This window comes from Pezoporus occidentalis, unplaced genomic scaffold, assembly GCF_034315485.1.
Source record: "Pezoporus occidentalis ecotype Australia unplaced genomic scaffold, CSIRO_AGI_Poc_V1 ctg249, whole genome shotgun sequence".
NCBI lineage: Eukaryota > Metazoa > Chordata > Aves > Psittaciformes > Psittacidae > Pezoporus > Pezoporus occidentalis.
This window is the reverse complement of record NW_026914383.1, coordinates 941,055-967,264: the sequence shown is the minus strand read 5'-3', so window position 1 is coordinate 967,264 and position 26,210 is coordinate 941,055. Positions and strand designations below refer to the sequence as shown.

The following is a 26,210-nucleotide window of genomic DNA, read 5'->3' as shown; positions in this document are numbered from 1 at the left end:
GCGGCACCGGGGAGATGGGAGGGGGCGGACCGGCGGGAGGAAGGGCGGCGCGGGGAGGGGCCCGTCCCCTCGCCCTTACCATGGCGGCTCGGCGGGGCTGCGCTGGGCGGTAGCAACGGCGGCGCCTCCCGGTCCCGTCCGGTCTCCCTCCGAGGCAGGCCGCGGCCCTTCCACTTCCGCCGTTGCCTAGGAGTGAACATCCGGGTCATCACCGCGCCGCCCCGCCCCTCCGCTGCCGCCCAGCCAATCAGCGCGCGGCTCGCCGGCCATCGCCAAGTATGGAGCGCGGCGCGCGAACAGGGCGGAGAGGGAGGAACCATTCCGCTCCCTCCGGGGGGGAGCCGCGCCGCGGGAGCCACCAACGCCAGCGCGGGGGTGACCGCCGGAAGGAGAGCGACCAATCAGAAGTGAGGGGTGGGGCCTGAGGGAGGGCGCGTCGGCAGCCGGGTCCTGCTGCCCGCCGGGCGGCACCTCCGGCCAGAAGGCGGCTGTAAGCGGTTTAAAGGAAGCCGAAGGAGGGCCGGTGCGAGGCGGGTGAGCAGCCTGCGTGGTGGAACGTCCTGGCAACTGCAGCCTGAACCCAGCAGCCTCGGGCTGCGGGAGTTACGTGGAAAAGCAGAACCCCCCGGGAGTTTAACCGTGCTTCCACAGAGCGCGGGGAGACCGGCCCGGAGCCGAGCAGACGCTGTGGTACTTTGATGATCAGCACCCACTCACATCCCCAGGTACACGGTGGGAATCAGTAGACCTGGGGTGCAGACAATAAAAGTCCTGCTGCTCTCAAGCTGTCCCAGAAAGAAACTATGTCCCCCCCAATGCATTAATCCACATGGCAGTGATCTCTATTCTGCAATCTACACCTGTACCTCTCCATAGGGAGCTTTGAATTCGGGAGCTGCAGTGTACCCAGTTACCCCAACTCACAGCATGGCACTGCTTTCCTCCCAGCTCTTCTGATCCCATTTCCCACAGTTCTGGCGCCAGAACCACAAGAACTACCCATGCAGCAGAGCTCTTGGGCTCCTGTGCTGCAGATCCAGCCCTGGTGAGCTCAAATCCCTCACGTTGCCATCAAAACTGGAAATGCTGACCAGGGATGTTGTAAACCACTGTGATTCTGCTGTGGTTGTGACACCACAGAATCATCTCAGGAAACATAGGAGCTATATTACTTCAAGGAAAAAGAAATGCTCATAAAACCCCATCAATAACCCCCTACCAGATAAACATTATGATGGGAAGTGATTTTGCCACCTCTAGTAGAGCAGTCACACAACCTTGGAAAGTATTTATCAAGGAGGGCTGGAACATCTCTACTCTGGAGCCAGGCTGAGAGAGAAGGCTCCTGAAGGGGAGACCTTAGAGCAGCTCCAGTGCCTAAGGGAGCTACAGGAAACCTGGAGAAGGGCCTTGGACAAGGGCCTGTAGGGACAGGCCAAGGGGAATGGCTTGAACCTGCCCGAGGGGAGACTGAGATGAGCTCTTAGGCAGAAGCTCTTCCCTGTGAGGGTGCTGAGGCGCTGGCACAGGGTGCCCAGAGAAGCTGTGGCTGCCCCATCCCTGGCAGTGTTCAAGGCCAGGTTGGACACAGGGACTTGGAGCAAGCTGCTCTAGTGGAAGGGGTCCCTGCCCGTGGCAGGGGTTGGAGCTGGAGGAGCTTTAAGGTCCCTTTCAACCCATAGCTGAAAGCCCATTTGTAAGTTGCAGCAATATACCAAGAGTCTCCTGTTTTGCCATCCCTCAGATCCTCCAATCCTTACATTCCCTCCGAGGTCAATACCAGCATGAAAAAGAATCCTGTTCTTTACAGAGGGAAAATTATTAATTCATTTTATAGGGATCCACACATCTGATGTGTGTCCTCCTTGGGGCAGGCTCTGAGAGGACAGAATTGATAAATTTGAAAACATACGTTCTAAACTTCATTATTTGCAACACAAAACTCATGCAACGTATCCAGCAACTACTTTTAGTAGCTTTTATCATTAGGAACAGCAACTGTTTGTAGCTGCTGGTTGAAGCAGCAGAGCAAGAGCAGAATTACACAGCTGAATAGATTTTAAGCAATTTGAGATCCAAATGAATGTTGAGGTCAAGAGGATGTTTTTCTTAGTGGAAGAAATACAAGCATCCCGGATTCTGTTTTCCTGCTAATAGGTATAAAGAAGAATAAACAGCTGCATTTTGTTTTCCAAAAAAAAATATTTGCATTAATAAGATCTTGCAAATTCCTTTTGAAATGGCTGTAACATCTTTTCAAATGAGGAGCAGCTGCTTGCCCTGCTTGTTTATAGCAGGACATGCTTCAGGGGAAGCTTTTCTGTTTATTACGATGTAGGACCAGACTCTCCCTGGGAGAGCTGCAGTTTGCAGCCTGGGGTGGATCTCAAGAGGCAGAATGCTCCATGTATCTAACTACAGTTGTAGTTTCTAACTACAGGTTGTTGCGATTTGGGAAGGGGTTGACACCAAATACAGCAAATTCAGGGACTTGTGATCAATCTGTGTGGGGTGAGGTGGTGTTACCTGTGCTGCAGGTATTTCCCACACTTCCCAGCTTGGAATCATCCACCTGGACAGACAAGGTTGTGTTCAAGAGGCTTTCCCTCAGGACTGTGCATCTTTCAATCCAGGGTCTATAAACAAAAGAAGCAAACAATGATGTCAGTTGACAGCTTAATGGCCACATGGCATCAGATTCACATGCAATGAATAACAAGGCTTTTGATGTTGCAATCAGCAACTCTCAGTGACATGTGCTTTCCTTGTCCAGTTGATTATATTCAAGGAAGCCAAAGGATAAATAGTTATTAGCATTACAAAGTGCTTTTCACGGTTAGCCAGGACTTTGTGAGGCATTTGTGGTCCAGCACGATGTGGGTTTTATTTTAGCCTCCTGCAGGCATGGCAAAATGGTCTTGATTTTGTTTATTCCAATATTTAGCCAGGACCAAGAGTGCCTGTGAGAACATGCTTAGAAACAAGGTCCTAGAGGAAACCTCCCAGCTCCACTGACTACTTATTTTCCTATTAAAAAGACATCCTGAGCTTTTCTTGAAGGTCAAATTGCACATTTTCATTCATGGCACTTGAAAGATATGTAAACTTCTCTTAGGGGTTCTCCTAAATTGAATTTACTGCAGTGAGACTCTTCCAGCAATGGTAAAGTTTCGCTTGCTGGGTTTTATTAGTCAGAGGCAGTAACCCAGCGGCATTGCTTTTGCTGAGGCTTAAAACCCAGTGTTTCTTGGAAACCAATAGAGGAAAAAGGTACCTACAACCCTACCCAATGGCTTAGAATTCCATATTCCAGCCACAGATAGTTCTCACTATGGAGATCTTTGTACACACTGTCAAAATAGCACACAATTCCAATCACAAAGCAACTTTGCTGAGTGCACTCTTGGAATATAAAGGTTTTAAGAGTTTCCCTATTTGCTACAGGAGCTGATGAGCAAATTCAAACACCACGTTTTATGAAAACCAACATCTTGCCCATTTAGAGTGAGGTTTGAGGCATTTCCCCCTCCGATGCTAATGCTAAAGCCAGACTTTTTCCTACTTCAGCACCCAAGGAGATCTGCTCATTTGGTTAATGGAAAAGACAATAAACCTGGCAGCATAAGATGTCATATAGTGGCCAAAAATGAGACATTCTGCTACCAGGCAAGCACTGTCACAGTAACAACAGAGAAATTAAAGGTTACCCATCATTCAGGCACACATACTGCCAGAGGCACGAGGCTCTTCTGGCTCTGAGCATTCTTGTATAACTGTAAGAAAATAGGTAAGACCAAGTCATCCCCCGTATCCTCCTTTCACTTGGCCACTCAACTGAAGCACAGAGAGGGGATCTGCAGAGTCACTTTAAAAGTCCCATCTCCACATTTCCTGCTTGGACATAGGAGACTCCCCCCCCAGCCACGTACAAAGTATGACCCTCATTCACTAATAAAAAGTGCTGCATTTCAGTCCAAAAGTACCTGCCCACATTTTGATGAGGTAGCCGGAGCTGTTTGCAGCCACACTGTTCTCACATGTCCCACAGGTTTCAAACAAACTATATTCCACACAATGCCCCATCCCTGGCAGTGTTCAAGGCCGGTTTGGATGGGGCTTGGAGCAACCTGCTGTAGTGGAAGGTGTCCCTGCCCATGGCAGGAGGTTGGAACTGGGTGAGCTTTAAGGTCCCTTCCAACCCAAAACAGTCTGTCATTCTCTGAAAAGTATAATACAAGATGGACAAATGTTACCAAGACACATGAAGAAACCCTTCAATGCTTGTTCAGAAAAGGACTAGGAGGAATTCTCTGTGTCAGTCCAGAATAGGGGACTATAGGACTGTTGGGGTTGCTTATTTTCCACTGTAGTTGTATATCTGAGGCTGCTGTTTGCTTCTGTGCTTGCAACTGCTTTTTAACTTTATATTTTCAGCACAGAACCATGATAGAGAGGAGGTTTCAGAGCTGACGTGACCCTAAGCAAAGAGGGTACCGAGCACATTCTTGTCAAACTTGGTCATTAACTGGAGCAATAACGTCTGTAGCGTGTCATTAAAAAGGAATCAAGGAGAAGCTGATTAAACACACCAGAAGGAAACAAAACTTTCCATTCCCTTACTTTTTCCTTGACACGTAGCACTTCATTGGAAGCTTGCTAATACACCAGCCAAAAGAATGGTAAGGGCCTGGATTCTCTCTTAATACAATAGTCACGGTTCCCTGGTTAGAATCTGCATAGAATTAGCCAGTGACATGGACACATGGAAAAACATCCTGAAAGAGCTGAAAAACAGAACTCTCTCACAGGCTTGTTCATTAGAAAACCTCTATTGATGTAACATACACCTTCTGTTTCTATTCCTACTCCTAACCTCAAAAACGATTGCACTTGCAGCACTGTGTGCAGTGCTGGTGTGCCCAGCATAAGAAGGACATGGAGCTGTTGAAGCAAGTCCAGAGGAGGCCACAAGGATGATCAGGGGCTGAAGCACCTCCCATATGGAGACAGGCTGAGAACACTGTGGCTGTTGGAAAAGAGAAGCTGCATGGAGACCTCAGAGCAGCTTCCAGTGTCTGAAGGGGGCTGCAAGGATGATGCAGAGGGGCTCTTCATCAGGGACTGTAGTGATAGGACAAGGGGTGATGGGTTCAGACTGAAACAGGGGAAGTTCAGGTTGGAGATAAGGCAGAAGCTCTTCCCTGTGAGGGTGCTGAGGCACTGGCACAGGGTGCCCAGAAAAGCTGTGGCTGCCCCATCCCTGGCAGTGTTCAAGGCCAGGTTGGACACAGGGGCTTGGAGCCAGCTGCTCTGGTGGAAGGTGTCCCTGCCCATGGCAGGGGGTTGGAAGTGGATGGACTTTAAGATCTCTTCCAACACAAACCATTCTATGCTTCTAAAATAGTACACATAAAATAAAGATGAGAAGTTGTGCTTATGCCTGTAATGTAAGTTAGCAAAACTTCACATCAGTCTTTCCATGCAAGTGCTTTGCCTCCATGGATTTTTGGGGCAAACCTCACCACAAAAGCAGCCTAAAGTAGAAGTAGCATGATGAGCTGCAGCACATCTTGTTCTTGTTTTCAGTGTTCCACTTGACTCAGATGCAGCTGACAGCTGTAACCAGCAGTACCACACTACTAATACACCTTTAGCTTTGCCAAACCAGCAAGAAAAGACATTAGCACAGCCAGAAAATGGACTTATTAATGTGAATGTGATCACTGTGAGAAGGCTGAATGATGTTTCACTCAGCATCGCAAGCTGTCTCTCCTAATGCTACCTCAGCCTTTAGGTTATTGTTCATCCCCACAGCACCTGACTGTCTTCCACACCAAATCAATAGCAGCAAAGTAGACTTAATGGAGGTTTTGGCACACTTCCCACTTTAGGGCAAAGTCTTGCTGATGGTTTCTTTTTCCTCAGACTTAGACTTTTGTTGGTGTTGCCTGGATAACAAGAAGGCTTTCAAAGAGAAAACCAAGCACCAGTGACTGCACTTGTATCTGTGAGGAAAAAAAACAACCAAAGTGAAGACCAAGAGTTGAGGTTTCCTGCTCAGGTCTGCACCTCTCTGTAACATGAAGTGTTCTGATGTACAGACAGCAAAGTAGGGGCTCTCTACCAAAGCTGTGTCAACCATTTCAACTGGGCAACTCCTACACTGCCTTCTTCCTATGCAGATCACTGCTACTCTTGGCAGGAAAACAAACAATGAACCTGTGTGTGGGAGGTGATTCATGTTATTTAAAACAATGGGAGAACTTACATGTGTATTCTTTGGAAAAGTAGAGATCAGGAGCATATTGGTATGCAGTGGGGAACTTGACAGGAGGGATGCTAGAGGATTTTTTGAGAAACGAGGGTAAGAGATGATACACTCATCTGGGGGATGGGAATTTTAAAGGAACTTTCTTGGGAGCCTTAAAACAAAACCGATTGGGGTGAGAGTGAACCTCCCTATACTGCACTGTAAAAGCTGGAGAGAACAGTTAAAATAAAGTCTCTTACAGTAAAAAGAGGGGTTCATATTCTGGCTGGTGAAGCTCCTCACCTCCACATGCCTGTGGGGACATGCCCTCTGCATGGCTTCTTCCACTATACACCAGGGAAACAGAAAATGGGAAGAATAATAGTGGCACTTATTCCTCTTAGATTTTCCATTCTGCCTCTAGCTTGTTTGATGAGCATCAGTTGAAAAACTAACCACCAGTTTATTTAAGTCAATGCCTACCTTTTAGTCTCTGAGTAGTCTTACTAATTTAAAACACACATTAGTATACAGTTAAAAAAAAATGGTGATACAGGGTCTGAACCTACAAGAAGTTGACTCCTATCAGAGAAATGCAGGATTTGGGGCTTTTTAAAGCTTTCTGGCTTCACTGCAGCCTCCTCTATTTTTTTTCTATGCTTATTTACTGGAAAGGAGAAGAGAATGTGAGAGGAGGGAGGGACAGAACCCTGGGACAGCAAATGCTGCACTCTAAAATGCAAAGAAGGTTTTTCAAAACCACACATTCTAAACATTACCTTAGAGTCGCACAATAATAAATACTCAATATTACACTGAGAGGGTCTAATTGCCAAGTAACTATGGCAATGGAGAGAAAAGGCTGTCTTTGGACACGTTCCCTCCTGCCTTAATCTTTCCCTGGGGTGGGGAAGGGGTACAGAGAATGTGTTCTAGATCCTTCGTGGATAATGTTTTCCAGAGGCTCCCTCTGATCACCAGTGACTGGGATTTAGAAGCAGCAGGCTGATTTCTCTGAAGGAAGCTGAATGTTCAAAACAATTACTCTGAACTATTCCATCTCCTCCAAAAGGGTTCAGTGCACCATGTTCCTGATGCAAGGCTGTCAAAATACATCAAGACCCATTACACAGCAACTCAACCATTTATGAAGCACCTTCCAGTCCAACAACTCACCACAACTCCCTTCAGCCCCAAAGAAACAGTGCTTTCCAGGCAGCCTGAAAGTAAGTGTGAGGTGAGACTACACATTGGCCTGCACTGGGTGCATGTTTTTTGCCAAAGAGAAGACCACATTTCTGGCTTGCTTTTAAAAACCTAAATTTTTGGGGGCGGAAAAAAATAAGGAGGCTTCAGGTATTTTTCCCTTTCCACTATTTTCCAGAGCTGTTTGGAAACGGGAAGGCGGAGCTGGCGCATCAGCCACTGGTTTCACAAAACACTTATCTGGCAAGTTAAAAACCTGCTCCCTCATGGTGGTGCTTTTATAAGTAACCTGATGCATGGTTCTATTTTTGATATAACTCTGCAGCAATGCAAACTGATTTGAGTAAATTGAAGGGGGGGGGAGAGAATAGAAAGCTCCTTTTACAGAAGAACATGACCTGCCTTCTCCAGGGACAGCTCTTGAACCTGTAAGGACTTAGCTTAACCATATGTCTTCCAAAAAAGGTTTTTTAAAAAGCCATTTTTTAACTATGTAAAAATAAGGGGCAATTGTGATGGTTCAGTGATACATGAAGGAGTTGAACTAAACCAAGTACAGAAGAAACCTTTCATCATTACTCTAGCTCAAACCCAGTTTTAAGGCCAACAGAAGAACACAAACCATAATAACTTCAGAAAACGTTTGCCAGCTTCAGAGTCTTTTGACTCCTATTTGCTGCTTTAGTCTTTAATTGACTTGCTCAAGAACTTCCAGTTTTATGAAGCAGTAAAACCTCCTCCTCTGCAGCTTGACGACACAGACAGAAATCAAACCAAATAACTGCAGCTAAAAATTGCCTTACCCAGTACAAATGGGGACATTTGTACTTGAAAAACACCCTCTATTTTTTTCCACAAGGTTTCTAGAGAATGACTTCCAGAAAAGCCCACACAACGTTTGCAACACAAATTTCATTGCAGTGCATCTGAAGCTATTCACACTTACGTTGCTGGCTCTACAATGCTGTAGCACACTTCAGGATGTGGCAGAGACCCATAAACCATTGGGAACCCTGCCCATGACTCCTTACTTTAAGATTAGCATCCTATTGCATGGAGCAGCTGCTTATTTTTACAACTAAACAAGAAGGTATTGGGCCCAGGTTGCTTTCATTGAAGAGGTGATGGGTAGGGATTGGCAGCAGCTGGTTTTTCACACACCTGTACCTCATTTCAGGCTCTAAAGGTAAGTTGACGCCAACAGGCAAAGGTGCAGGATTTTTGGGGCTGTATGTCCAGTGGGATAGATCCAACCTGAGACAGATGGGACCAAAACCAGGCTCTTACCAAGGATGAAGTGAGAGCCCTGAGGGGAGTTGGTCAACCAGAGGTGGGCCCAAGCAGGGCAGAGGGGGCTGTCTGAAGATAGGTATCCTGCCTTAGGCTGAGGGGTATGAGGGTTAACAACGACAAGCGGGAGCCGTGGTTGAAGAGATGTAGCCCAGGAAGGGGAAAACAGGCTTTTGGGCCGGGCCCAAGGTCGAGGGCGGCATCCATCGCGCCCTCCCGCCGGTAACCTTGACAACGGCGGCCCCAGGCAATTCTCGCGAGATCTGGCGCCGCGCCGTTTGCCCGCGCTGGTAGATCTCGCGAGAGTTTCTCGGGGGAGGAGGTGAGGGCACGGCCTGAGGTGGGAGGGGACGGGCAAGATGGCGTCGGAGGGTGAGCTGGGCAGGAAGTGGGACCGGTGTCTGGCGGACTCCGCCGTCAAGCTGGGTAAGGGCGGGGAGGGCAGGGCGGAGGGGGAGGACCCGGGGAGGAGCGGTGGCGGCCCGCCGGGCGCCTCGGGGCTTTGGAGAGCTGCCGCCTGTGTGGCCCCACGGTGCGGCCGGGACGGGCCCTGTGAGGCCCGGTGCTCTCCCGCCACTCCGGGCCCAGCTTAGGCCGGCGGTGTCCTCGGTGCGGCGGGCGGGAGCGGGGCCTGTCCTACGGCTCCGCTCTCAGCGCAAGGCAGCGCTGCCGCGGGGAGCGGTGCAACGGTGATGAGCAGGGCGGCCCCGGGCCTGGCAAGGTGACCTTGGCCGCGGGCACGGACCCCCTCTGGGCCCGCTCTCATGGCAGCCCCGCGTTCTTCCCTCCCGACCCGGCGTTGTCTTACCTGCGGTCCGGTAGCGGTGGGTCGGTGTTGACCTCTGGTTGCTCCCTCTGTTGAAGATGAGAGGTTTCCGTGTGTAATGTCGCTCAGCGCTGAGCTCCGGGGCCAGAGGGACGCCTCCCGCCGTGAATGAATGGGCTCCGGCTTGGCATCACCGGGGCCGTGAGGGCCGCGACCTTGCCTGCCTTTAGTTGCACTTTGACGGCGGCTTGGTTTTCAAAACCTGCTTGTGCAGAGCTGCTCACATCACTCAGCGTACGAGGTGGGCTGTGTTTATTAAAAGCAATGCTCTGCGTGACACGCTGATAGCTTTGGCATGTGTTGCTTAGTACAGTGTGCGGAGTTTGACATTGAGAAGCTTTCCGTCCGGTGTCCCAACCCTGCAGAGAGTTGTGCTTTAAGTAGGGGAGCAGTTGTGACAGTTTGCTTTAAGTAGGACAACAGTTCTCTTGGTTTTCTTCCCTGTTTATTTGTTCCTAAAGTTAGCACTGTGGTGCTAACAAACGTTTCAGAGCATGTCACTTGGAACTGTGGGCTTTATGAGTGGTTGTGCTTTTCATGTGACAGGCTGGCAAGTTGACTAGACAGAGGTTGATGGCTTTCTGAAATGTGTATATTAAAGCAAATCTTTAAATGCAGTGTACAGAGCAAGAAGTGAAGTATCTGACACAAAAGGATGTGTCCCATGTTGGTGCAGATGTTTTTCTTAGGACCATAAATTATATCTGAGAAATGTGAATGTTTATTTCTTGTTGCTGTAGTGGCTTTATGCTTGAAAGCTGATGAGGAATTCAGGGGGTTTAGTTGCCTAATACTTTTCCATTAAAAAAGCTGTTTAATAGTTTTAAGTAAACTGAAACTTCCATTGTTTAGATCAGGCCTTTGAAAAGTGTCAAGTGCTCCAGAGCAATGTTTTGCCTTATGAAATTCTATTCAGGTTGTCTGACAAACACATCCAGATCTGTTTATGTTTCCGTAGCGCTGGTTGCTTTATCATAAAATATTAAGTATGCCAAATTATAAACAAGAACTTGTTCCGTGCTGCAGCTGTACATGAACATGTAGGAATCCTGTGCATGGGAAGTCTTTCTCAGAGGCTGAAAGATGTGGATGCAGGGTTGATTTCAATGCAGCATGTCTCTTGAGCAAGCCTTTCCTCTTAACTTGTTCAGGTTTTCCATCCTAAAGTAGCAGCAAAAGAAAACATGCTTGGACTTTCTGCACTACTCCTTTGGATCAGGATTCCCAATGTGAGCTTCAGGATGGCATTGGGTAAAGGTCTCAATAAAATTAATGTTTTTCATTAGATTGCCCCAAACCAGCAGGAGCTGCAGCTCTTTAGCACTAAACCCCATGTGATGGCCTCAAACACACATTTCTTTTCATGTGTGAAAGCATTCCTCTATTTTGTGTGCTTCTATGATTGATCCAGTAGCTGAAGCATCTGTGCTGGGGACCTCCTCCACTGTATTAACAACAAATGACTCTATAGGAACTTTGGAAGTCAGAACAACCTCAAAGTTGCTTCATACTCCAGTAGCTTGTGACTGAAGGTGGTGATGGCCTTTAACTGCAAAGTGAGTTGCATTAACACAAACATTGGCTGGAATGATCTCTCTGCTATTAGTGTTCAGGAAGGATGTAATGAACGTACAGGAAGGAAACTGCAGCCACCAAAAGGAGAAGTCCTACACAGAGAATCATAGAATCAAATGTTAATTGCATGCTTACAACACCAACTTTCTCAGTCTGTCTTGGTGGAAATGAGTGTTTGCAGGGACTTCAAAAACCTGTGTGCTTGTGGTGATTGTTTTCGTAATATTACTGCAAATTTTGCTGGAGTTCTAATAAACTATCCAGAGAAGTTGTTGTAGTGGAAAAAAGAAATAAAATAAACTCTTTTTATTTGAGAATGTTGTTGCTTATTATGTGGGATAAAGAAGTTTACCAAATCCTTCCTTCTTACTCTCTGCAACTACCTGACAGGAGGTTGTAGTGAGATGGGGCCAGTCTCTTCCCCAAGTAACAAATGACAGGACAAAATGAAATGGCCTCAAGCTGCCCCAGGGGAGGTTTAAATGGAGACCAGGAACAATTCCTTCCCCAGAGGGTGCTCAGGCGTTGGAACAGGCTGCCCAGGGCAGTGCTGGAGTCACTGTCCCTGCAAGTGTTCACACACGGTGTAGAGGAGGCCCTCAGTGCCATGGGTTAGTGGTGGCCATGGCAGTGCTGGGGTAAAGGTTGGACTGGATGAGCTTGAAGGCCTTTTCCAACCTCACTAATTCTATGATTCTGTTTGTAGGACTTCTCCTTTTGGTGGCTGCAGTTTCCTTCCTGTACGTTCATTACATCCTTCCTGAGCACTAATACCAGAGAGATCATTCCAGCCAGTGGCTGGGGAAAGACAAACATTGTCAGTAGTCCTGTGTTTTCACATTCCAGACCCTGTAAATAGAGGGAAGCACTGAATTTCTGTTGCCTTGCACACATGACAGTTCTCCAGTGACTGAGAACTGTAGAGACAAGTAACTCCTGTGGATTAATTTGAGGGCTGGAGGGACATGGGGAACAGCAGAGTGAGAAGGGGAAGTAGTGGCTATCAGGATGACCTTATTAGCCCCCTAGTATGTTGTTTAAAGACTAGCTGGTGGCTTTGCAGCCTGTCCTATATTGTGTGAGTCTGTCTGGCTTACCACTGCCCTTTGGTAAGCCGGTGTGTTTGTAGTTATGCTCTGCTGTTTTAGTTGGAGATGGAGCTCCCAGGAGAAACTTGATCTCCTGCCACTAAAATGTCCAAACTACATATTTATCTTGTAATACATCTTTTGAAATGCTGTATTATTTTTGACTTCTTGAGCGCTACCTGTATCCATGTTGTAATTTGGTATTAAACCTCTTTTTCCTGTTAGTTCAAAACAGAATGTGTTGTCAGGCGTTGGTAAGATGGTATTTCAGTTCAAAGAGTAAAGTGCTGTAAGCCCACACAAAACACTGAAACATTGTTCAGTAGAGTTTATGTGCTCACCTCTCTTTTGGTAGGGTTGATGTTTATTTGGTTTTCTATGATGAGGATGGGGTTAGGTATTTTGTTCCCCTTCCCTTCCTTTCCCCCTATTTCCCTTTCATTTAAGTAATTTAACTACCTGTTCCATCTTTTCTTCCTGATAGGTTTTCTCTTACCCATCAGAAAAGTTGTTCATTTATGTGTGGGGAAGGAGAATCTAAGCATAGTGGCTTTCTTTTTCTTCTCAGCTTGCAAAGCTTTATGAGCTCCTGTGTCTTTTCCAACCTTCACAACCATTTATTTCTCTTTATTAGATGAGCTCTGTAGTGGAGGAACAGGAAGTAAATAGTGTTGTGGTCTTATTCCATCCTACCAGCTCCAAACCGTGGCTGAAGGTTTTGTTTGTTTAACTTACTGGTCTTTCATGCCTGTTTCTTTGGAAAGACTGTTAGTCATGAGGGACTGGCAGAGTTGGTTTTTCTCTGCAAGGCTATTTGAACAAACCATTGTTATATGCTGTTTCCAGTAAACAGGAAGGCAATAGTGCTATTGACATGCTGGAGGGAAGGGATGTCATCCAGAGGGACTTCAACATGCTTGAGAGGTGGTCAATGCCAACCTCATGAAGTTCAGCAAAGCAAAGTGCAAGGTCCTGCACCCGGGTTGAGGCAATCCCAGGCACAGCTACGTGTTGGGAAGAGAAGAGAGTCGGAGTAGCCTGAGGAGAAGGACTTGGGCGTGTTGGTCACTGGGAAACCGAGCAAGACCCCTCTTCAGTGTGTGCTTGAGCCCAGAACCCCGCTGTGTGCTGGTCTGCATCCCCAGAGCATGAGCACCAGGTCAAGGGAAATGATCCTGCTCCTCTGCTCTGCTCTTGTGACACTCCACTTGCAGCGCTGTGTGCAGTGCTGGTGTTCCCAACACAAGAAGGACATGGAGCTGCTGGAGCAAGTTCAGAGGAGGCCATGAGGATGATCACGGGCTGCAGCACCTCCCGTGTGAAGACAGGCTGAGAGCACTGGGGCTGTTCAGCCTGGAGAAGAGAAGCTGCGTGGAGACCTCAGAGCAGCTTCCAGTGTCTGAAGGGGGCTACAAGGATGCTGCAGAGGGACTCCTCATCAGGGACTGTAGCAATAGGACAAGGGGTGATGGGTTCAGACTGAAACAGGGAAAGTTCAGATTGGAGGTAAGGCAGAAGCTCTTCCCTGTGAGGGTGCTGAGGCGCTGGCCCAGGGTGCCCAGAGAAGCTGTGGCTGCCGATCCTTGGCAGGTTGGACAGTGCTTGGAGCAAGCTGCTCTAGTGGAAGATGTACCTGCTGTGGCAGGGGTTTGGAAGTGGATGAGCTTTAAGGTGTCTTCCAACACAAACCATTTTGGGATTCTAGAATAAACAGTGTATGTGTAAGGGGAGGGAGCTTTGTGTGCCTGTGTGTGTTGGTTTGTTTTGAAACTGTAGCAGTGAGTTGAATGCTAATTTACCTGACATTGAAAGGTAATCCCAGGCAAGCTGTTCACTTCTTGCCTTGTGTGTTAAGTTGTTGTGCTGAAGTTCTTTGTTCTTTTTTTCTGTTTCATCAGTGAAATGTTTTGATGTATGTCTGTGGCTGACCAAAATCCAACCTGGAAGCTTGTAAATAACCCAGTGTAGGGATGTTCATTTTTCTCTAATCCTCTGTTTTGACATCCAAAAAGAAAACACTTCTAATTTCCATTTAATAGGAATTTTGTAAGAGAAAAGGGCACTTTCAGCTCTCCTGCAAACTGATACATGATTTCTTCAAGTTTGCATCATCTGGGCTGTTTCAATGGCTGTTTCTGTTAATAACAGTGGTGTTACTATATTGTTTGTGTCATTCCACAGATTGACTATTTCAGAAGGAGCCATTGTATGGATTGCACTGTCAGTATTTTTAAATAATCCTTCCCATGGTTATAATAGGATCAAGTCAGTCTATGTAATGATAAAGCTTGATTATACTTCCTGAAGACTGGATTAGACTTTCTCTAAATACACAAAAATCCTGAAATTCTTGGTTTGAAGTGATTTGGGAGTATTTTTGCTTGGTGATTGTAATGTGGCTGTTCAGGCTTACCTACCAGGTCAAAAGAGCATGTTCTTCATTTGGGATTTTCTTTCTAATAATGGAGAACACATATTATGTGAACACAGCTGCATTGTGATGTGCGCTCTGTCTGTAACCTCAAGTTATTTTCCTCTCTTGTACAGAAGATCCAATCCTAAAATCCAGTCTTACTAGTTTGATCTTGCAGCAGCCCAAGTAGTTAAATATTAACTGCTTATGGCTTAGCCTGTGTAGGGAGGCAATGCAGCCAAGAAGATGATGTTTGCTTTGGAAAAGGTGGCTAAACACTGTTCTGAGAACAGGCATTTAGTCAAAATCCAGCAGCAATATTTAGTTACGTTGTTTGCAGACTTCTGAGTGCAATGACTGTCTACAAATTGGGGGCTTATTATCTTATTTTGGAGGAAAAAGGGGATCTTCAGGAATACAGGCCTCTCTTCTGTTGACTGCATTGCATCCTGCTGTTCCCTGGGCTGGCTGTCCCATGGAGTCAGTGAGCTCTGCCCTGCCTATGTGTGCCCTTGCACACTCTGAGCAACACTGGGGGAAGCCTTACTCAACACTTGCTTCACCCTGCTCTTGGCAAAACTTATGGTGTGCTACAACACCTGAGAGATCTGCAATATCCACCTGATAGTATGGCTATTTATAACACTTATAGCCTATGTAAGATCTCCTGTGCTGTGAATGAATCCAGGGTGCACTGCTTCCTCCTTCTCTGCACTAGTGCATTGATAAGATGTCACCTGGGCCTTCTTTGGGAGGTGGCATGCGGTGACATGGTCCAGGGGAAGGGGCCTCTGAAGTAATGTCCCAAACCACTTGTTTGGTCCTTGATAGCAGCAGGTGGAAACAACTCTTTGTTAAGTCAGAGTTCTCTGGGAAAATCCTTTCAGGGCTGTTGGCCCATCCTTGGTGACAACAAATTAAATAGTGAGAGATTTGAGAAGGATCAGAGGCTGCTTTCTGTAGCCATTCTGCTAGTGAGGTGCCATTGTAAGGCTTCTTGTTCCGAACTGCCTCTTTCTTCTCTGGGCCAGTAGACGTCAGTACTGGTCAACGTACTCTGAATGGGTGTGAAGAAGGGTGATTGCCAACCCTCAGAGCTAGGCTTGCAGAAGCCCTGCATGTGACTATATTTACTCCAGCTAAACTTTTCTTTTTAGCAGTGCTGTTGTTTCCATTAATGCAATATTTTCTTACAGTAAGGCAAGGTAAAGGTTTCTGTCAGAGGTGTATTTTCCATATAATAAGTACCTTGCTGATTTCTTATATATGTGCTTCTAAAGCAAGTGCTACCCGGATTTTGTCTAAAAAGCTTGATGCAAGATCCTTTGTTGCACAGTCTGTTCAGAGTAGCTTCCACTCTTTTCTCTTTCCCCTCTTTAAAGAAAGAGGAAATGCTCTGCCCTCTCACCAGCTCATTCACTGGTGTGAGGATGGGAAGTTCCTGGTCCTGTGATTGCTTGGAGGTGCTAATAGGGATATTTCTGTCTGTGAAAGTGCTGATATCTATCTCAGTTTAGCCTCTGGGTGGTGGGTGACCTGCAGCAGTGCTTAAGGGTGGAAAGCAGCTCAGGATCTTTATATTATAAAGGTATTTGGATACTTGTATTCGGTGTTAGTGCAGTTGAATGCTAGAAGAAAACGGCACACTCTTCCCTGCCTGTTCCTCGAGTGCTTGGTGTATAGTTTCATGATGTTTTTTTCTAGTGTCCTTGCTCATTTTTCTCTCTGCTACATAAACACTCCACACAACAGGGGAGATGAAAATGAAAGCTTCAGAGTTGGAGTCTGGAGAAAATCTGATTCCTGCCATGGAAGACCTTGCTAAGAGTCTGCTTAAGATTAGTTCCCTCTGTAAAGAAGTGATTTAATGGTCTCAGGTTTCTGACCAATGCGTGAAGGGTCTGCTCCCTGTTTTTTTGAAACACATATCCATGTGTCTTGACAGAGTGGGATTGGAGGGCAAAGGATGGGACACTGATCACCTTTTTTGTTTTGAAGATCTTGACTTACTGCAGATATTTCCTTACCTAAAGCAAATTTTAGTGCTGGACTGAGCTGATACTCATTTGAAACTTCCAGTGCATCAAGCCCGTGGGTGAGATCTGCTGTTGGACCTTGGAGCTATTGCTGTCACTGTCTCCAGAGGGAAACTAACAGAGATTGACACATTTTCTTGATCCTAATGGAAGCTCTCTTCCTAGCTGGGAAGAAATCTCTGTTGGGGCAAGTCCATGACCTATTTTAGAGTCTTGTCTGTGCAGGGTAGTTGCTGTTTTCTTAGAACAAGACATCATCTTCCCGGAGCTCTTTCTTTTTTAGTTCAGTAATTTGGTTCATTTACTTGTCAAATAAGAGAATGTGAAGGGGAAGAGACTGCAGCTCTATTTTGTACTGGTGTGTAAGGAATGGCAGAGGAAAAGAAAAGGTTTTTTTTCTTTTTATCGTCAGATTAAGTAATTGAAAAACTTCCAGTGCTATAGTAACAGCAACACTACAGTAACAGCCAGATGTCAATGAGCACATTTGAATCCTTCTGTTTTAATCCTTCTAAGTTTCAAGCTGTTGAAAAAAAGTGTAAAATTCTTTAATCTGGAGAAGAGAAGGCTCGGGGGACCTTATGGCTCAATACAACTGCCTGACAGGAGGTTGTAGTGAGGAGGGTTCATCTCTTCTCTCAAGGAACAAATGACAGGACAAGATGAAATGGCCTCAAGCTGCCCCAGGGGAGGTTTAAATGGAGACCAGGAACAATTCCTTCCCCAGAGGGTGCTCAGGCATTGGAACAGGCTGCCTGGGGCAGTGCTGGAGTCACTGTCCCTGCAAGTGTTCACACACGGTGTAGATGAGGCCCTCGGTGCCATGGGTTAGTGGTGGCCTTGGCAATGCTGGGGGTGGACTTGACTTAAAGGTCTTTTCCAACCTGCTCAATTCTATGTATCTAGGTGTGGCAGCCTCACTAGCTACTTCAGCCTGTAGCTGCTTGGGTAGCCTAGGAAGGAGCTGTGTAGTAGCACTGTTGGGGGGCCTGTTAATTAAATTTATAGAAGAAGCTTTTCCCAGATGCTCTTGGGGACAGGAGCCTGTCTTGAAGATTTGTGTTTCTCTCTGAGACACTCTGATGATGTCCTGTTGGATCTGTGGCGTGTGCTCTCCGTGTGCTGGATTGATTTGAGGTACTGTGACATTTTTCTTGGAAGGTGTATAAGCCAGGAATGAAGACGTTTTGGAGACTGGGCTTAGTGCCTAATCCCCATTCCATGTGGCATGTAAGCTGGGACACTTACTGGAGAGCAGGAGTAAGGTGTCCATGGAGCCATCCTGTCCCCTGTTGACGCTAAGTTGAAGCTGAGGTGATAGATGTGGGGTGGAAGAGACTGTTTTTCTAGTTAAACATTTTAAACTGTCAGAGAGGTGAAAAATGAGTTGTACTCTTTCCTGTGGCCTTTTTCTCCAAAGAGTCTCTCATGCAAAAAGAAAAGTGCCCTGCATGGATCAAGCCCTTTGCTTCTCTATGTTCGTTTGTTTTTATTGTAAGATAAACCTTTCATGTTTTATTGTTCTGAAGTTAAAGCCTGGCCTAGAGGTGCTGATCCTTAGTAGAAACAGCTGCAGACTGAGTGTCCCCTGCTCAGGTGGGAGGCTCTTTGAAGCAACATGTTGCCTCTTATAAAGGAAATTGAGCATGTGAGAACTTAAACCTGTAAAAGCCATCAACAGCTCTGCCATTGTTTATCTCTGGTGTAACTTTATATAGAATTAAAGTGGAATGCCTCATTCTGCTTCCAAAATGAGATGGTTTTAGCTCCCTCCTGGTCCTGGAGACACAGGAAATGACCACATAACCACAAATACTTTCTAGTGGAATGAAGATGAGTGACAAAGTATCCACAGAAGTGGGTTCTTAACCAGACAGGCTAAGAAGATACATGTAACTTCTGTTTTTTTTAGGTCAACCCGATGCTTAAACATTAAAACTAAAAGATCCAAATGCTGTGTATGCACTGGCTGGTGTGAGGGGCACAGCTGAGCATTTCTTGGTTGGGTGTTGTGATCCGCAACAGTTTGCAGCACAGACTGTAGCCTGTTCCTCAGGAAGAAAAAGGAATGAGCAAAACTGAGGGAAGCTACAGTATGTTCGTGGCTTTGTTTATCAAGTTGCCTTGTACAGAAACAAAAACCCATCAGCTGCCAGATTCTTCTTGCTCTGTAGCGTTTAATTACTTAAGGCAAAGCCCTGGATATGTACCATCAATCAGCTTCCATGCTTCTCTTCATACTGGGACAGGGTGCAGAGATAGTCTCTAAATTGCAAGAAAATCCCTTCAGCTTCATTGGTTCCAAGAAAAGCTTTCTTAGGGAAGACAGAATGGGTTTTCCTAACTCAGTCATTCTGGACCACAGCTGCTTTGCAGTGGTGTTGGGTACTGGAGTGGGACAAGTTTTAGGTTTTGGTTTAGGCTCAGGCTGAATTGCAGTTGGCAAAGAGAATAAATTTATCACCTTTAAGAGTATCCTGTAGCTTCCCCCTCAGCCAACAGGAAGCACCATCGATAGCATCTGTGTGGAGCCCTTACGGATGGAGCTGTAATGGGAGAGAGCATTTGAAGGAGGTGAAAAGAGTTTAAGATAATGCCTATTTCTGGAAGCAGTTGGAGAGAAACTTAGTGCTTCCTTAGTGCAGGCTTTTTTTGAAGGCAAGAAAGTAAGCAGTTTACCATCAGGCTGGTAAAAAGAATGTGGGTTTGACTGGGAATGTGGAAAATGTGGTGACATTAGAAACTGCTGGGCTGTGCATGGAGATGATGCAGGATTTGTCATCCTGTAAATCATTTCTTATTGATTAGCTAAACTGTTTGGCTTGGCAGAGGGGATCTTTTCCTAGGAGCAGTATCACCATTGCATGGCAAGCCTTCTGAACTGGGCACTTCAAACAATGCTTAATGCTGTCTGAATAGAAATTACTTCCACAAAGTCCTTTTCAGACCTACAGTGCAACAGCCCAAACCCAAAAGGCAGCAGACTGTATATTACAGGAGACTGACAGAAGGAGCTGGGTCAGAGGGCCAAACTGTTGTCATTTAGATGAATTCTTGAAGATAGTCATTATCCTTAATAGCATAAACATTCTATGAGAGCCAACACAGCTGTATTCTAGCAAAGGTACTGAAGGAAGGCTCTACATGTGGAGGAACCAGCTTGTAGCAGTGATGTCTCTTCCAGTCCACATCTAAATGCCAGTCAGTGATACAGTGTGAGTAGTTAGCTGCACATGTGAGATGCTTCAAGTGGTGTATCTCTGTCTGAAATGCAGAAAAAGTCTGAAGCTCCAACCAGACATCTGAGGAACTGAGACTTCCCCTTAGCTGTGCAAATGATTAGAGCTAAAACCTGACCTTCTGTTTCTGAGGTGGCTGGGGGAGTTGTGTCAGGACCACTTGGCAGGCAGAGTTCTCCCCTGCACTTGTATGTTTAAGCCTACTCCAGAGTTGTAATGACCTGGTAGAGTAGTTACCTCTGTCACACTCAAAAAGTTGTATGAAAATGAAGAGAGTTTTCAAAAGCAACTTGGTTTCCCAGCTCTCAGTAAATGCAGGTAGTGAGTCCTAACAGGAGAGTAAATGTAAGGTGTTTTGTTCTAATCATCTCTTGTCACCTCTGGTATAGTAGTTATGCTTTTATAATCAATGACAAACATGGGGTACTAAGTTAACGTACTAATAATGCAGGAAGTGTTGTTTCATTTCAAGCTGCTGTTAATGTGCTTCTTGCAAGGAAAAAAGTTTAAAGAGTAGAAGGAAACATGGGAAAAAAGACCTAGTCCTGTGTGCCAAGAGGGTATTGGATTCTTTGGCATTTTTCTGGCCACATCCCACTTGGTAATGTGTTCAACAGGAGCTGAAATAAGGATCCCGTGCTTCTAGGAATATATGAAAAAGATAATATATCTTTAATTAAACTTTTTATACATCAGTGAGATTTCTTGTAGTGAAGGGAGAGAATTGAAGCCCATAACGGTGTATGTTTGCTGCAAACCTGAAACTCCTGGGTATCTTTTTCATGAGCATAGGCATGACTGATTTATTTCTTTTTCTTTTGTTAAACTTATGTACTTCTGTCCCTTATCTCAAATTCTTGTCTTTAGTGGATAGAATTAAAGGTAGAATTTAGCCCCTGAGCTCCAAGTTTTCCCTGTTCTATTTATTGGGCTGTGAGGGGAGTTTTGCAGACTTGTCTGACTTCTTGCAACAAATCATCAGCTCACCTTCCAAGCAAAGCAAAAGTCAGTTTTAAATACACCAGCTGAGTTTTTTAGTTGTGCTGGATGGTTTTCCTTTCCTTTTTTTCAACTGCTGCAGTTATTTCTATATATAGTCTTAAGGATGTGAAAAGTCATTCATTCCTAGTGTGTTTAAATACCTCCATAATGAATGTTGTGGATGTGAAAGATAAGCAGCCTGGAGCTTTCTTTTGTAAGGTATAGGGTAACACAAAGCATCAAAGTTTTGCTGCCCTCGGGTCACACATTGAAGCAGTTAAAGTAGTGAGATAACCGAAATACAATAAGATATCCATCTGCAAAATCTAAAGCTCAAGGACACAATAAGTTTTCATTTAAGTGTTTCTCATTTGCTTGAGAATGAGCCAAATAAATCTTAATTCCACATTGTAGATGGTGACAGAAATTCAGTAACTTTCCCTGGGATGAGTCTGGTTTGGTGCCTAAATCTCTCTGATAATGGTCTATGTTGGGATACTAATCTGAATTAGCTGCTTACAGTTACTTAAGAAAGCAATAATTAGTATTGTTTTAGTATCTAAATATTCCTATTTAGGAACATTTCTGTTTGATGCTGAACTACAGGTAGTCTGTTCTTCCTGAGTTGGAACAAAGAATTCCTGTAAAGAACTAAATCACTTTGCCTTTACTTTGCATTATATCTTAGTTCTCACTCACTGTGTTTGTTCTTACAGGTGCTGGGTTTGGATTAGGAATTGTTTTCTCAGTCATCTTCTTCAAAAGTAAGTATACTGCAGGAATTTTACTGCCTGGTTCCCTACTTTCTCTTGTAGGTGCAGCTGAAAGCGAATAAATATCTGAGGCATGTAAAAATCAGCATGCTAAACCAATTAATTATTGGTCGTGTCTTTTGAGTTGACATGGAGTTACGTACAGTGTTAACTGTTGTGTAACAAGGTTGTTCCATGAGGCACCTCTCTAAGCTCCTACTGTGCTCAGCCTCAAATGCTGGAATTGCAGGAAACCCTGAGCCAAATGACTGGAGCCATGTGTCTAGACATCAGTTTATGCCAGGCTTGCCAGGGTTTTAAAACTGATCAAAATTCCTCTTTAGTTATGCTTTGGTAAGAGAATAGTTTGCAGAAATATCTTGAATTGAGAGATTCATTAGAATCCATTGAATTCTCAATATGATGTCTTACTGTTACGTTTGTTGTTTTGAAGTACTCAGGGTTTTAGCTGATTCTAGAACTTGAAAATGCCTAATATGCCTCTTCCCAGTGATATATTCTTTCTTGGTGCTTATGTAACAGCTCTGTTACTGTCATGTGAAATAAACAGCTTTTCTTGACTTGCACTCTTCCTTTCTGCTTGCCTTCCCCCACAGGAAGGACATGGCCTATTGCTTTTGGTTCAGGGATGGGGTTAGGAATGGCTTATTCCAATTGTCAACATGACTTCCAGTCTCCGTATCTTCTCCATGGTAAATTTGTAAAAGTAAGTATCAGTACTGGTTACTATTAGTAAGTGTTTTAATTTAGAATGGTACATTTAGACACTATTTAAATAGGCATTCCTCTGCCTTTCACAAAAGAGCTCTAGGAAGGAAAAACTTGTGTTGCCAAAGCTGGGCAGTTCCCCTCTCTTTAGTAACGTTTAGTATCTGGTGTGTTTAGCACTAAACTTACTGGACTGAATACATAGACTTAGTTTAACAGACCCTGCAGGTAGGTTTGCCCACGACCTGAAAACAACTATAATAAGAAAGCTGAAAAAATAAACTAATGGTAAGATTTTCGTCTTCAGACTTAGAAAGAGATGAGCTAGGAAGAAACTGAAAGTTATGTCAGGTAGATCTGCCTCTGGAAGCAGATCTGGGATCTTTTGGGAGTGGGTTGTGGGTTTTTTTGGTTGGGGTTTTTGGAGTTTTTCAACATGAAAATAATAATCTTGTGTAAATTTTGTGTCTTGTTTGGCTGGAATCTAACAATTAGTCTGAAGAAACTGTATACTTTAAGTAGTTTGGAAGAGGATCTTTTAGATGAGTTTAGTTTTGTCCCTGACCATGCCAAGAGAAAGTACTTAAAACTAGATTAATGAGCAGGAACCATTTGTTCACTCACAAACTGCCTGCAGTGCACTAAGCCCACAGACCGACTGCATTCATATTGCTTTTATTTCTTCACATATAAAAGTTGGGGCTGTTTTTATGGTAATTCATCATGGTGGTGTCTGAGGGGAAAAAAAGGTGTGCATGTTTTGGATCCACAAAGCCATAGACTGCTGAAAGCGCTTCAGTGATAGCACTGCAGAAGCATCCACCAGGACGCATTTGCAGTCACTTTAGCACTTCAGGAGGTACTGAGGTAAATGTTCTGCCAGAAGCTTCTCATGGCAATTACACAGAAGTGCATGAAGTGCTCATCTGCCTGATGAAAGAATCCTGAATGTGGTGTTCCCCTTTTTCCTGATGCATCTACAGCTGGAAGTTGAGTTCAGTCCCCCTCAGATTTACTGGCAGATGAGCTTTTGCCAGCCCTCTGCAGCCCTACCGGACGTACCCGTTTATAGACATTCAGCTGTTGAGAAAGGGAAATGGTAACAAGATTCTTGACCAACTTCTTCAGGATAAAATATTTTAAATAGCAGTATAGAGAAACAGTGACTTAGATGCAGCAGCTACAACACTGCAGCTCCAGCCCAGAATGGAAATCATGTGCAGCACCCTGCTGGCCAGATCTGCTAACATTAAAATGTGTTAGCTTTCCACACCATCCTGAGGGTATGCCTCCAATTCACATCTCCAGAAAGAACCTGGAATGACTTGTCTGTGGCTTCATGTGAATGGTAAATGCCCTGCAAGCATTATTCATTCAAGGATGCTTGTTACTAGGGATGTTGAGCAACAGAAAACTGACTTTGGGGTCAGCCCAGTAAGGGATTTTGTTTGGATTAAGGACTAAGCTGTGTGCTGGAGCAAGGGTGGTCCTTTGAAACATGAGGTAATTGAAAGTACACTTCAGAGAAGCAGCACAGCTGCCTGCATGGCACAGGACTAGACAAATAGTTTCCAGTGCACTGTCTCCACTGGCTTTCTCTGGCACAGAGAGGCTGAACACACAGAGAGGGAGGTCGTGGATGAAACCATCTAATGGTTAATGCTGTTAATCCTCTCCAAAATGTCGTGTCATGGATAATGGCTCTGGGGTTATTATAACAAAATTATTTCATTTCTGTTGGTTAGGAACATGGAAAATATTGTTGCATTATCACTCATCTGTTTTTTTTCTTAGAAAATACGGTTATAACTGAACTCTGCAGAACTTCCTTTACAAAATGGAGTCCTGCTTAAATGTTAACTTGTCACAATGTGAGATTCTGCAAGAAACTGTTATTGAGAGAGAAATGTCACATGGATTAACTTGAACCAAATTGTTTCTGGTTTTCTGAGCCTGTCAAGTTCATAGGATCACTCAACTTGGAAAGGACTTCAAGGAGGTCATCTACTCTGACCTCCAGGCAGGGTCAGCTCTGAGGTCAGACCAGGTTACTTGGGGCTTTATTCAGCCTGGATTCTTAATTCTTCAGGCTCAAGTTCTTAATTCAGAATCCTAAGTGAGAAAGAGAGAACAGAGGACCTTCAGGATACCAGTCAGGAGATTACAGAGTGACTTTGGAGCTGTTGTAACTGTAACTTGGATAATCAGGTTGCCCATCCTTTGGGTTAGTAATTTGATCATGAAACTCACCAATGCAGGAGCCATTCATCTAGACCAAGAGACTGCTTAAATGCAGACAAGTCTTCATTTGTGGGCATAAGATTCTGAGGGCTTTTTAAGTAATTTGCTCAAGTGGATTCCATTGTGATTTCAGCTGAATTTAAAATCAACCTCTAGCAATTATTTGGAGGCTGAGAATTATAAGGCCTTGATTTCCTTGCAGGATGGAAAGTATCATGTTTTTCAGGTTATTTAGCCTGTGTTATTTAGCACCCCAAATCCACAAGCCTGTGCTTTGGTGCAGTGTGGGTTACACTGATGTGCAAGAATACAGTCTGGCAAATGAAGCCCTTCCTCCTGCCCTTTGCGGCTTTGATTTCTCTCTGGTTTCTATTCAGTCTGTGAATAGTTACCTTGAACGATAATGTTGGGGTTTCTTGAAGTACCCATTTGATCAGAATAGGGAGTTATGTGCATGAAAACATGCTTCTGGCATGAAAATAGCTGCTTAACTTCTCCATGCTCAACTTCTCAGTCTAGAGAAGGATGAAAATGTTAGCCTACCTTCTGGAAACGTTTCGGAGCCAAGTGGCTTGCTTTACATCGAGCAGCACCTTCCACGTAAGGAACCCAAATGGCTTTTTAATAATATAAGCCTTCTTGCTTTACAGGAACAGTGACTAATGACTAAGACTATCCCAGTGGGAAGGAAGGAGAAATCAATGATTATTCCTCAGGAATACTTGAAGTGCCCCTGGAATAAGCCAACATTCTTCAGTAACGATCACCAGTAACTCTTTATACTCCAACAAACTGTTTCTGTACATGAAACAAAGTTCTGTTGCTTGTTTTGTATCGTGTCTGCAACGTGCAAGGAAGAGCTCTTCTGGGAAATAAATGAAACAAAAATGGCCTTCTCTGGTGTGTTGACTTTGTATGTGAGTGAGCGAGAGAATGGAAGGAGAGACCTTCAGTGTGAGTACCTAGCAGCTGTGCCCACATGGGTAAAAGCCACTGCGAGAGCTCCTCAGAGGAGACAGCCGTTGTATGTTCCTCTCCACTCTTGAAAGACAACCCCCATCTAACATAGAGTTCAAAGCAGCATTCCCACCTCATAAATCACCCACCAGACCCCTGCTGCTTGTGCTGGTGTTTGGAGAGGAATATAAATACTCCTATGTCCTGTTTGTACAGTTGCCCTTTAAAATTGGAGTTTTGGCCAAAGAGGCAGAAACCAAAAGGGCAAATCCTGTGTGACTGCACCTAACCAGTGCTGTGTGCTGGAGCTCTGACTCATGGAGTGACCCAGGTTTGAAGCTTCCCAGGATAGTGGGTGAATTAAACAGCTGCACTTTGCCATCTGGCTCTTACCTTTTAGCTTAATTGTTTTTTCACCCCTCTTCTGTGGGAGAACACAGAGGTTTCAGTGTCTGGGAATGGGTCACAGATATTTAAAGCTCTTTATTACCTCAGCAAGTCGCTGCTCCAAGTGCTCCCTTCTACTTTACTCTAGTCCTTGTAATTGTCAGCATGTTGTCTGCTGCTCTTCTGACTTGAGGTTGTCTTCACTGCTGCTTTACTCAGCACTATTGTCTGGCTATTGAG

The 26,210-nt window shown here is 45.0% G+C and overlaps 2 protein-coding genes across 5 annotated transcripts in view; one reads left to right on the top strand and one right to left on the bottom strand.

Annotated features, from left to right (window-relative positions):
- Positions 1-9,688, bottom strand: part of CAPZB (capping actin protein of muscle Z-line subunit beta) — a 72,529-nt gene extending 62,841 nt beyond the window's left edge. The window contains exons 1-2 of one of the 4 annotated variants that reach the window (XM_062622890.1): positions 9,555-9,688; positions 80-186 (exon numbers count right to left, since the gene is read on the bottom strand). In XM_062622890.1, the coding sequence (XP_062478874.1) occupies positions 80-82 (3 nt within the window). In that variant the 5' untranslated portion in view covers positions 83-186; positions 9,555-9,688. Of the gene's footprint in view, positions 1-79; positions 187-2,526; positions 2,639-8,743; positions 8,994-9,554 lie in introns of those variants that run through there. The other 3 variants (XM_062622888.1, XM_062622887.1, XM_062622889.1) reach the window with 3 other exon arrangements.
- On the top strand, positions 9,050-25,522 carry MICOS10 (mitochondrial contact site and cristae organizing system subunit 10). The gene is made up of 4 exons (XM_062622891.1): positions 9,050-9,172; positions 21,621-21,668; positions 22,274-22,383; positions 25,277-25,522. The coding sequence occupies exons 1-4, from the start codon at positions 9,106-9,108 to the stop codon at positions 25,283-25,285; spliced, it is 234 nt and encodes a 77-aa protein (XP_062478875.1). The 5' UTR covers positions 9,050-9,105; the 3' UTR covers positions 25,286-25,522.
- Positions 25,523-26,210: the final 688 nt, after the last annotated feature.

What these genes read in the sequence shown, in the direction of transcription:
- MICOS10 (XM_062622891.1), top strand. Translation starts at nt 9,106, where the DNA reads ATGGCGTCGGAGGGTGAGCTGGGCAGGAAGTGGGACCGGTGTCTGGCG. An exon ending in GGACTCCGCCGTCAAGCTGG is followed by an intron (nt 9,173 to 21,620) that starts GTAAGGGCGGGG and finishes TTGTTCTTACAG; the next exon opens with GTGCTGGGTTTGGATTAGGA. An exon ending in CTCAGTCATCTTCTTCAAAA is followed by an intron (nt 21,669 to 22,273) that starts GTAAGTATACTG and finishes CTTCCCCCACAG; the next exon opens with GAAGGACATGGCCTATTGCT.